At 55.8% G+C, this 12,280-nt stretch overlaps 1 protein-coding gene across 4 annotated transcripts in view; it reads left to right on the top strand.

The window, feature by feature from the left end:
• ROBO3 (roundabout guidance receptor 3) overlaps nucleotides 1-12,280 on the top strand; it is a 237,845-nt gene that overhangs the window by 199,984 nt on the left and 25,581 nt on the right. For 3 of the 4 annotated variants that reach the window (XM_048827595.2, XM_075122175.1, XM_075122173.1), the window contains exon 8: nucleotides 335-506. The exons of the other annotated variant lie outside the window; for it this stretch is intronic. In XM_048827595.2, coding sequence (XP_048683552.2) covers nucleotides 335-506 — 172 coding nt within the window. The remainder of the gene's footprint in view (nucleotides 1-334; nucleotides 507-12,280) is intronic. 4 annotated transcript variants of the gene reach the window in all.

The following is a 12,280-nucleotide window of genomic DNA, read 5'->3' as shown; positions in this document are numbered from 1 at the left end:
GAAACTCCCCTGAAAAGCTCCCATAGCACAGGCTGGCCCCTTGCAGCCCTGCCCTGGCCCGCGCCGCAGGGCCTGGAACTGTGCTGGGTCCTCTGTATCTCTGGGCACTGGTGCAGGGAGCTCTGCCTGATATCATGAACAGCCCCTCCGCCCACCCTGCATAGTGTCAGGGGAGAGCTGGGCCCCGTGTTGTTTTGCCTGGCCCTGGGCGGGGCACTACCAAAATCAGCCCAGCCTCTCCTTGCAGAGGCCCTGTACTCCCCATGCCTCCGGGCCGCCCTCGGCTCTCACTAGGTGGAGAGTCAGGGGCTCTCCCCTTGTGTCTGCCCTGCAGATCCTGCTGTTTCCCAGCCAGCCCCCTCAGCCTATGGGCCGCTTCTCCGTGTCCCCGAGTGGCGAGATGACCATCACGGAGGTGCAGACAGCAGATTCGGGGTACTACATGTGCCAGGCCATCAGCGTGGCGGGGAGCATCCTGGCCAAAGCCCTGCTGGAGGTGGAGGATGGTGAGTACTTGTAAACGTAAAGGCTCCAGTAAGGCCCTTCATGGTCAGGGAGAGCCCTTGGTGTGGTCCCCAGGCCAAGCACTGTGGAGTGGCGCCTGGGGCACAACCCCCGGTAACGTCCAGGCCCTGCAGCAGGCTCACTGCCCTGTAGGAGCTTGGAGTCATGTGGTCGGCGTATTGCAGGGCCGAGGGGCTCTGGGCCCCGGAGCTCAGGGTGGAGGCGGCTCTAGGGGAGAAGTGGGGGAGCGTGACATCTCCCTCCAGGAGCGGTGGAGCGTTTGCTGAGTTCCCAAGGTGCTGGTGAGGGAATGGCAGAGCACAGGGGTGAGCCTGGCCAGGAGGCTCTGCCGGGGGCTCCAGTGGACTTCGTTCACTCAGGCTGGCAGCTGGTTTGGTCCAGTAGTGCTCCCTCTGAGTCTGGGCAAGGTGCCATTCGACCCCTGCCCCTCTGTCTGGGCGGCAGGTTCTGGACAGTTGGAGCCAAATCCCCTCCGCCTCGCTGAGCTGGGGGCAGGGGACAGCCTGCATGCTGAACCCCTTGGAGCATGGCCCCTTATCTGCAGCACGCTCCTGTCACGGCCCCTTACTCAGGGTCGCAGGGCTGTGTTTCAGCAGCTGGTTAGTTTAGCCTGCAGACTGCATTTTCAGGGGGTCAGGGTTTTAAGGTGTTTCCTACCTGGGAGGAGGGCTCTAAACCTCCCAGCTGCCCAGATACGCACAGGGACTGTGCGAGCGGGGCCCTGGGGCATGAGCCACAGACACCCAGAACAGCGGAGTACCAGGGATCCTAACTAGCTACGGCCCGTTGGAACAGCAGCCAGCCTGGTGCCCAGTGCAGGGAATGAGCAAGGGGCAGCGAAGGAGTAGGTCGGGGGAGGAAGGGTCCGGTGCAGGGCACAGGAAGAAGGCAGGGGAAGATCTGTGGGGGCAATGTGGGGAGGGGTCAGAGAGGAGCATGGAAGAAGTGGCCTGCTGCTGGATTTCCTGTGGGGTGGCTGCAGCTCTTTCCGCCTGAGACGAACAAGGCTGCCCAGCTCCCGGCAGGGCCCAGATCCCACCGCACCCCCAACAGAAGAATGCTTCCGTCGTTCGGGGAGGTGGCATTCCTACACCAACGGAAAAACCCCTTCCATGGGCACGGGCTGCATCTGTACGACGGGGTTCTGCCAGCAGAGCTCCAGCACCCCAGCCACAGTGGTATGGTGCCCGTCCCGTAGCCCTACCCTTGGAGAGGGAGCCATTTGCTCCTGCAGCTGCTGGGTCGGCGGTTCAGGCTCCCCGTTTGCAGTGGTTACCCCTCACTCAGCCCATCTCCATGGGGAACACGGCTGTCAGCTCACAAAGGCCTGGTGGGGCCCTGACACCAGGCCCCAGCTGGGTGTGCAGCAAGATGTGGCTGCTCTGCCCTGGTTGCAGTGGGGTTCGGTCGGGCGCAGACCAGCATGTGCTGAGCTAGGGACAGGCCCCCCCAGCTGCTTCCCTTGTGGGACTGCAAAGAGCCCGGGAATGTCTGAGCAGCGGGGACGGGAGCGGAGCAGCTGCCCCTGCCTGGGGAGCTGCGGCCCGGGTCTTTGCCAGTGGAATTTGTTCCTGTGAAGTTTTCTGGCATTTTCTCTGAGCTCTCCTGCTGTGAATTTCATTTGTCTGAGTTCCCTTGGCGTTAGCCAGGGCTCGGGAGGTGTTACAGGAACCACGGCTTCGAGCAAGTCCTGAGCAGAGAGGCTCTCCTTTTATTGCAAATAAAATCCTTGCCTCTCTTGAAGGGGTTTCTTGTTAAAAACCCAGCTGAAGAGGCAGGCTTCCTGCCCTCCTGTGTGGAGCCTGTCTCCCCCAGCCCACCTGCCGCCGCCCCCTCCCACAGGTATCCTGCGTTTTGTCCAAACAAAGTAGTGTCACTTTGAAACCCCATTGGCGGGAGCCTGGCTTGGACGTGCCGACAGAGAGCTGTGCTCTCCAAAGGCCGTGCTGACAGCACCCCACGCCAAGCTGCGAGCGGGCTGCGCTCAGGGCCGGCTGCCTCAGGGCTTCGCCCCACCATGTGCACAAGGTATTGCTCAGTATGGACCTGAAAACTCATCCTTTGCAGGAGATGGCGGAACGATGGGGCGGGGGGGGGGGGGCAGTTATACAGCACAATTGCGCTTGCCACCGGCGTTGCTTCTGCTGGTTCTCGACCCAACATGTGCTGAAATCTTATGCTCAAATGAATTGGTTAGTCTCTAAGGTGCCACAAGTCCTCCTGTTCTTTTTGCGGATACAGACTAACCCGGCTGCTCCTCTGAAACCTGGTACAGCCGTGTCTGCTTAAGGAGGGCTTTGTCGATTTAACTCAACTGAGATGCTTAAACCTATTCCCAGCAAAGCCTGGAGAGAGACAGACGGCCCAGCACCATTCCTGACCCCAGCTCCGCACTGGGGCAGCATGGGCCCAGCGTGTGCAGAGACCTTGCACTAGCCCACAGCCGTGCCTCAACCCGGAGCTGGAGTGGCCGTCTGTAGGTACGGGGGGGCAGCTCGCCCCCATGGCACATTCTGCTTCTGGCCTCTTCTGGGGCTGCCAGTGTGGGAACCAGCTTCTCCCCTTTGTGCTTCCCACCAGACTCCTTGCACGCAGGCCAGTGAGCGCCCAGCAGATGGTACCTACTCGAGGGAAAGCCTTTGTATTCCCTTATTTCTCCCCTGAGCTGGGCAGCACGGGCGCTCACTCCTGGGTGATTTCGGTTTTCTGGTAACACCTGATCCATCAGCCCAGCTGACAAGGGCGAGGTGATTAATGGCAACTGTTGGACAAAGAGAGTTGTAACCCAGAATCCTAATTCCGCAGCGCAGATGGCTTCCCGCAGCGAGAGGGTGGCTAGCCAGCACAGCACTCCGCAGCGGCAGATGAGCCGTCCCTGGCCTTTATGCGACACTTCATGTGTCTGTATCTTGTGGAGCGCCTGTTCCGGCCAGGGGCGTGTTAACAAGAGGGCAAGTGAGTCACAATCCGGAACCGGGAGCCAGGCCTCTGCCAGACGAGCGCACAAGGCCAGGGCAGGAGGCAGCTGTGGCCAGTGGCATCCTGCTCATTGCGCCCACGTCACCGGCGAAGCTGTCAGGCACTTTGTCTGCTGCCCGGGAGGCCAGGGAAACGCCGCCCCCCTTGCGAGTGCTGAGTGCGGTGCCTGCCTGCTGCCAGCTGATTTCGGCCTGAGCCAGCTCCTTTACCTTGGCTGGGGTTTGTTCTCCCTCTCCCAGGCGCTTTCTTTGCTGATTGTTCCTGGCAAATTCAACTGTGTGTGACTCTCCGGGGCCCTTTGTCCAGCCACTGCTTCCCAATCAATGGAGAGTAATTAGGGTCATAAATAATGGGCGGATCCTGCCGTCTCCTGGGCTGCTGAGCTGAACGGAGACTGCTGCCGGAGGTGGAAGCTTGTCTCTACTTGGTTGGGGTAGTTCGGGTGGGGGTGGGTCATCGTTAATGCTGTGGAGGGTGCCCCGAATGGGCATCACCATGGTGACACTCGCAGCAGAGTGAGGGGAGAGTTGGCCTGACTGTACTCTGCACCCACCCAGCCCACTTCAAGGTCAGCCGCTGAGTAACCCCAGCGGGAATCATAGGACAGGTTGCAGTTCGTCTCTGACAGCACCTGGTCCTCCCTGCCCACCTTGCCCTGTTCTCACAGTGAGCCCTGGGGCGACTGCGGCCCCACGTGGGCTTCCCATTGCCCCGCGGGACCTACCTCGCTCACGCCCTCGCCGCCTCACTCTTCCATGTTTGCAGCGTGTGCTCCGACAGCTGTGATCCGTGCGGAGAGAGGGGCAGGGACACAGCTGGCAGGGTGGCATCAGCACCATGAGTTCTTGGAACAATAATAGAGGGGAAAGGTGGCTTAGGGGCTAGCCTGGGCCATGCGAGAGCTGGGGCCAGTTCCCTGCCCTGCCACTGATTTCCTGCGTTACCTTGGGCAAGTGCCTTTGTCTCTCTGTGTCAATGGCCCCCTGTAAAATGGCGGGATAGCGCTTCCCTGCCTCCCAGGATGCGGTGAGCTTACCGACTGTGGGTGCCCAGGTACAGCAGTGAGAACGAGGGGCACAGCGTTCTGTGGGCTGCGGCACAAAGCACGACACTGGGAAGGTCGCGACACACGCAGCGTGCCTGACGCTGACCCACAAAGGGAAGGACGTGGGGAGCTGAGCCCCTCTCAGTGCATCCCCTCTCCCCCGTAACTGCAACCCACAATCTTGGCTCTGCCCTGAAGGGGTGGCACCTGCCAAATACTGCACGGCCTCATCCCCACGGACAGACAAGCCCTGCCCCCTTCCCTGCACTGCCCCTCCCTGCTCTATCCAGGGTGGAGGCTGGGTGTGTTTGGAGCCACCCCCGAACCTGTGCGAGATCCCTCTAGGCTCACAATCCTACCTTATCTGCACAAACAGGAGCCTCCTCTCCCCATCCGCTGGGCTGGGGAATACCATGGGGAATACCTGTCCCTCCCCTATTAAACCCAGCCTCCCCCAGCCGGTCTTCTGCCCTCCTCCCATTCTCCCCCACTGTTCCCTGGGCTTCCCTTGCCCTTCCTTTCCTCTCAGTCTCCCTCTGCTTCTCATACTCACCTGCCCCCTTTGCCTCCCTTTGAATGCCCCCCCTCCATACCTCTAACATCCCTCTCTGGTCCCCACTTACCCCCAGTGCCACAGTCACTTGGATTCCCTTCCCCTCCCAGTAAGCCCCTTGGCCTGTTCCCAGCATCAGGGCTGCCATCAGCACTCAGGGCAGCTTGGCTTTACTTCGTTAGTAACAATGGGAGGCAGTGGCCATTTTTGCTAGGGGCAGCCTAAACAGCATCCTGCCCATGCTGTAAGGAAATGTGTGACATTGCCCCGGGTACAGTCTGGACAGATGGACAGCTGTCTCCCCTGAAATCTCCAACCTGGGGTGCCGTTAATACTGCTTTGCTGTAAGAGCAACCACTCCTGGCCTGCTCACACACAGCCTCTAGCAAGTAAATCACTCCCAGCTGAATTGTCTGAGCGTTACAGCTAATCACTCATGAATTACGTTACAGGGCAACCCCAGCAAAGTCCCACTCCCAGACTTGCCCCTTGAAATGTGTGTCTTGTACTGCCCAGCTCTTTCCGTCTGTGCAGTACAAGCTCATAGAAAGCCTGCCATTTCATTAATAGAAAAGGACATGCACAAGCCCTGTTACTTAGCTGGAGGGTCCCAAACACTGTAATCCAAGCACACACTGGTTGAGATAAAATAATAAAACAAGTTTATTAACTGCAGGAAGATTTTAAGTGATTACAAGTAATGAGGCATAAAAGTCAGAGTTGGTTACAAAAAAAACCCAAACGCAAACTAATACCTAACTTAGCAAGCTAAATGAATTTGAAGCAAAGGCTTTTCTCACCACCTGCTCTATGCAGTCTTTACTGGCTGAAAGCCTCCAGGCCAGGACCCCTCCCCAGTTCAGTGTTTCTTCAGGCGTTGATACTGCCATGAGCAGAAAGGAATGGAGGAGAAAGGTAATTTGTGTAGAGTCTCCTCTCTTCTTATAACTTTCTCTCCTCTTTGAGGATTATCTCCAGTGGGGGTATAGGCAACAGCTAGTCTGTCACACGGGAACCCCCAACTCAAAATGTAAATGTCTCGTTCACACCCTTCTTCTTGCCAAAGAATGGCCATTTACCCAGGTGATAGTCCACTTGATTTTGTTGGCACCTGGCTGAGGGGTAGACTAATCTTTTGTCTCTGGGGAACTGGTCTGAGGCTGTTTTTCTAAACTTGGAACATGTCTCATCAATGTCATACAGTAGAATTTTATAACTTTGTATACAGTGTTGCCACACATATTTCACCTAGACAGTAATGCTCAGCAGATTATGAGTTTCCAAATGATACCTCACAAGGCAGACTTTGTACAAAATGTATCATAGTTTTGTAAAAAGGTGAGCACAGGAGTCCAGGCTGTCACAAAATGACCCATTGTAATTGAGGGCAGCCTGTGGCTCTGATCCCACTGAGAACAGTGGGTGATGGCTGTCGTTCTGCAAGAGGGCCATTCCTTGTGAGTGTCTGTCAGGGAGCTGATTCTCCAGCCCTGACTGTAGGAGCACGGCATAAAAACCTACACAGGAGAGAAGAGAACAAATGTTATGAAGCATTATAGTAAACAGTGGCCCTTAGTCCTACATGACTCTTTTCTAACACTGTCCCTTGCCCCAGCACCTGTCCTTCCTCTTCCGTGTGGACTGCCAAGTTGGTCTGCTGATGATAATGTGCCAAAGGAACAGTGATGCTTTAGAGGGCAGACAGAGCACAGAGGGGGCAGCAGCTGTGTTCCATCACTGGATCTTTTGTCCTATTCTGGGATATGATTTTCTGGTGCATGTCTGTGCAGATGCTGCGAAATGAGCTGGCGTCTCTGCCAGCAGAAGCCCTGGCACTCACCATCATGGCCCAGAACACTGATTTATGCCCCCAAAACCACGTTTCCCAAATTAGGATTAACACCCCCAAAGCCCCCAGAGTTTAGAAAGTGGCCCCATGTGGCTGGCCACCATTTTAGCTGAGCTGTTTGCCGATGTCCTTGTAATGCCAGCCAGGCCAGGGGCTGAGGCTCTGAATGCTGGTTGCCAGCCAATATGCAGATTGGAGGCCATCAGCCAGCCGCTGAGTGATGATGACATGTGAGCCACCCGCATCAGTCTTGTTTAAAAATTAGCATAGATCTTGCTAGAATGACAACAGCCATGTTTCTGGTGCAGCTGGCTCCTGCCAGACAGAACTGGAGTTGAGTTGTTTAGCTCCTTTGGGGGGGTGGGGCAGGGCATTGTCAGCTTCTGCATAAAACAAGCCACATCACAGAAAACCTCCCCGCAAATGCAAATTCCCTGTTTTGCCCCAGCCCCAGCAGTTGCTGTTTCATTGTCGCAATGAGCATTCTCACCCACTCCTAACAGCGACTCAAAGCCATGGTGGGCCACGCCCTGTTCACATCCGCCATGTCCCTGTACCAGATGTGGACAGGTCACAGAGCTCGCTTCTATACCTCAGCTGTGTTCAGCATCAGATCCTTCAACGCTGTGCCAGGTATGGCTGAGGAGAGCTTAAATAAGGCATTTTACACACAGTGCAGTCCAGTGGCTGAACCGTATAATACAGGTTTCAGAGTAGCAGCCAAGTCACTGCATCTCCCCCTTTAAATTCGACATGCCTACCCTTTACAATATTTACATTATCAGGCTGTCTTTGAAGGACAGTATGTATCGGTTTGTTAAGGATCTCTGAACCGTACTGGGTTTTTTAATTACATGACCCAAACACGGAACAACGTGGTCAGCTGGCTGTCCAGTGGTTACAACAGCTGGCTGTGGTTGGTTTGGAATTCTTGAGTCATCTTCTTGTTTTGTGCCCTCCAGCTGCAGAGTTTGCTCTGTGGATTGTTCTTTCTGAGGAACAAACTGTAGATGTCAACAATTTCTGTTGAACTCTCCACTGTCGGTCTCAATCGCATATGATCTGGGCAATGAATTCTTTGTCTTCATGACAGCTGGACGTCCTTTTTCTCCCTCCGGTTTGAAATAAACGCGGTCACCAGGTTCTAGACCTGGCAGTTCTCTAACTGAGTGATGACTGTTGTAAAAGTGTTCATGGACTTTTTGCTTTTTATCCAATTTGGCTTCATGTCTGGCCAATGTGGAGACAGATTCTTTTCCAAAGTTGGAACAGTACTTCTGAGTTGTCATCACATCAGGAGTTGTGCTGGACTATTTCCAGTAGATGCTATTGGTGTTGATCTGTAAGTCAGAAGAGCAAGGAATGGATCGTTCTGCTGTAGGATTTTCTTGGCTGTCTGTACAGTTCTCTCAGCTTCTCCATTCACTACTTGTAATATGATCAATATCCTAGTTCCTTCTGAATGACAAAAATTCTGCTGCAGTGAATCACGATCCATTGTCCATCATCAGTTGTTCTCTAATACTGAAGTGAGCAAAAGTGTATTTCAGTTTCTCAATAACACTGTGACATGTTATGACTTTCAAGTACATTGTTTCTATATAACTGAAAAAAGTCCACAACGACCAGGTAGTGATTTCCCAAAGAAATCTGATGAGGTTCAATAAGGATAAGTGCAGGGTCCTGCACTTAGGACGGAAGAACCCAATGCACAGCTACAGACTAGGGACCGAATGGCTAGGCAGCAGTTCTGCGGAAAAGGACCTAGGGGTGACAGTGGACGAGAAGCTGGATATGAGTCAGCAGTGTGCCCTTGTTGCCAAGAAGGCCAATGGCATTTTGGGATGTATAAGTAGGGGCATAGCGAGCAGATCGAGGGACGTGATCGTTCCCCTCTATTCGACATTGGTGAGGCCTCATCTGGAGTACTGTGTCCAGTTTTGGGCCCCACACTTCAAGAAGGATGTGGATAAATTGGAGAGAGTCCAGCGAAGGGCAACAAAAATGATTAGGGGTCTGGAACACATGAGTTATGAGGAGAGGCTGAGGGAGCTGGGATTGTTTAGCCTGCAGAAGAGAAGAATGAGGGGGGATTTGATAGCTGCTTTCAACTACCTGAAAGGGGGTTCCAAAGAGGATGGCTCTAGACTGTTCTCAATGGTAGCAGATGACAGAACGAGGAGTAATGGTCTCAAGTTGCAGTGGGGGAGGTTTAGATTGGATATTAGGAAAAACTTTTTCACTAAGAGGGTGGTGAAACACTGGAATGCGTTACCTAGGGAGGTGGTAGAATCTCCTTCCTTAGAGGTTTTTAAGGTCAGGCTTGACAAAGCCCTGGCTGGGATGATTTAACTGGGAATTGGTCCTGCTTCGAGCAGGGGGTTGGACTAGATGACCTTCTGGGGTCCCTTCCAATCCTGATATTCTATGATGCTATGATTCCCCTGAATCTGCATAAATCTTCAGCTAGTCTCTTCAAAGATCTGGCTGGTACAGGTGTTTGTATACTGTATGGTCCAGCATTGTCTCTCAAGTTGATTTGTACTGGATCTCCATTCAAAAGTCCAATATCATCAAATTCTCATTCAAGTTCTTCCACCTTTCTTGCTAGGCCCATCATGGCTGCCACACTGCGGCTGAAAAGGTTGGTCTGTCATCTGTTTGTCACATACACTCTGAATGCAAAGCTTTTGTCTTGGTAAGTTGTTTCTGTGGTGAACTGGCCCTTGCAGTTCAGAATACCTCCAGGGCTAGTCAAAGCAGTGTCAGGTGACTTCAGCTCTGGGAGGGGTTCCCTTCTGAGATGACAGCGAGGTCTGCTCCTGAGTCAATTTTAAAGTCAATAGTCTTGCCGTGAATATTTAGTTTCACTCTCCAGACAGGCTTTGTGTCATCACAAGTGACAGATCCCAGAAACAAAAGCTCTGAATTGTGTGTAATATGAGTCAACTCCCTGACTGCTTTGGTGCGGCAAACAGCTCCAAAATGTCCATATTTTATACATTTATTACACTGCACACCTCTGGCTGCACATGCATCATCTCTTGAGATATGACTTTTTCCACATCTTATGCATGTAGGCTGGAATTTGTCCCTCTTAGCCTGGGAGTTCTCTACATGACTTTGAACACTCAGGTGTCTTGTTTACAGCTTCTAAGCTAGTTTCAGGTTTTTAAAGTCGCTCCTACTAATGAAATGCTTGCCTCAGGCCTCACCAAACAGGCCTCCGTTTGCCCCTCACAGTGGCCTGCCCCACAAGATACAGTCCCCACAGGCCTCCCTGCGCCCTGGCTCCTGGCAGCCACGTTGTGGAGCAGCACTGCCAACCCACAGCCAGCCCATTCCAACTGCTTGACAAGAGTCCTGCTCGGGCTGGCGACTAATAACCTCCCTCTCTGCTGCCCGTGCGGCACCTTGGGCCTCCCCGCTACTGACAACAGATGTGCTCTGGTGTCGAGGACTTGACCCACAGCCTGCTGAGTGAGCAGGTGACCCTGCCCTCCAGCCAGCTCTCGCACTCCTGGGCTGCCTTGGGCCCACTGGCGTGGGGTGTGTCCTGCCTCTCGCACATGGTGTGTGAGTGTAAATGGCGACACTGGAACCAGGTGCTGGGTTCCCGTCTCTGTCTGTGCCAGCTCTTCCTGTCCTGCGTCCTCCAGGCCAGACGGGGCCTGCCACTCCGCTGTGGTGTCTGAACTCAATTCCCAGATCCCCTGTTAGCCGTGGTTCCCCACTGGTCACTTTCCCAGCATAGGAGGGGCCGAGGAGGCAAAGCCACCTCCCACTCTGTTCCCCAATCCCTGCACTCTGGGGGTCTCCATGGCTTGGCACCCACCTTCTAGCTACCTGTGTTGTGTACATGCTCTTTGGCTGCCAGCTGTGGCTGCTGGCACAATACGCGGCTGCCTTCCCCTGGGGCTGGCACATTGCTGCCATGGCACTCCGGCCTCAGCCGCCCCATGCTCTCCCCTGCAGTCCCGTCAGCACAGCCTGAGCTCCAAGGCCTCTGCATCCACCCCAAAAGCCTGTTTCTAATAGGCCCCCGGATTTATCGGCCACAGACCGGCCAGCAAAGGACGGTGAGCGCAGAGCGCAGCGCTGGGGGTGCGTGCGGGGAGAGGCTCAGAGCCGCCCACGGTCTGTGGGGCAGTAGCACAGGGCAATGGGGCACCAGGGGTCGGCTGTTCCCATTGCCCTGTTCAGAGGAAGCCTGGTGCTCCAGAGAGCGGAGCGGTTTAGCTACCCCTTGGGAGCGCTGGGTGCTTAGTGCCGTCTAAGGAGAGCCCTTCCCTTTACTCCTTCAATGTCCTGCTGCTTCCCCCCTTGATCTGCGTTCAATAGGGCTGTTCTGGTGTCACAGCAGCCCTGCCTCTCCCCTCGCACACGGCAGATCAATGGCCTTGGTCCGCTAGCAAACTAGCACCAACATCTGGCTTCTGGTGGATGGCACCAGCCAGGGCCGGCCCGTGGCTCGCTCAGATGCTTAGTTCATTAAAGTGCCATCGACCTGCGCACGTCACCAGAGCCGGGGGTTGGCAGCACTTCCGCAGCCCTCTCCTCAGAGCAACCGCCCATTCCCACGGCGTCTGCCCTTTGCTACAGCCTAGGGAAGGGGACGGGGCTCAATTGGAGCAGGGGGGGCACTGCCCTCGGGAGGGGCCTCGGAAGTCTGGGGGGGGTGTCACGGTGCTGCCCATGGGAGGGGCCTCGGGGGGAGGGGGTGTCACGGTGCTGCCCATGGGAGGGGCCTCGGGGGGGAGGGGGTGTCACGGTGCTGCCCATGGGAGGGGCCTGGGGGGAGGGGGTGCCAGGGTGCTGCCCACGGGAGGGGCCTCGGGGGGAGGGGGTGTCACGATGTTGCCCATGGGAGGGGCCTCCGGGAAGAGGGGGTGTCACGGTGCTGCCCACGGGAGGGGCCTCAGTGGCAGCTCTCTTCTGCTGGGAGGGGCCGTTCTGTGTGGGGCGAGTTTGGGATGCTTGGGGTCTCTGGAGGGCTGGGCTGGGTGGGCTTCTTACTGCAGCAACCCTGCCACCAAATGGACACTCCTGGGCCCATGGGGGAGCCTCAGCAGGCAGCGCAAGGATCAAGTGGAGCCGGGTCTCAGACCCCTCTCCCAGCAGGCCAGACTGGCTCCTCCGGGGCGGGGTGAGCACCTTGACCAGATGGGGGGCATGGAGCTTGCTCCCTGCTGCCCAGGTGGCACCTGCCCAGAGGCCGTGGCGCTGCCGTGGTGTGGCCAGGTAACCTGGGGCGGGCGTGTTGCTGGACATGGTCCCTCAATAGCGGGACTGGGTGCTTTCTGCCCTCGACGCGGGCCAGGAGAGCCGC

Source organism: Caretta caretta, chromosome 22 (assembly GCF_965140235.1).
Source record: "Caretta caretta isolate rCarCar2 chromosome 22, rCarCar1.hap1, whole genome shotgun sequence".
Taxonomy (NCBI): domain Eukaryota; kingdom Metazoa; phylum Chordata; order Testudines; family Cheloniidae; genus Caretta; species Caretta caretta.
The sequence above is the reverse complement of the archived record's forward strand: the minus strand, read 5'-3'. Positions and strand labels throughout refer to the sequence as shown.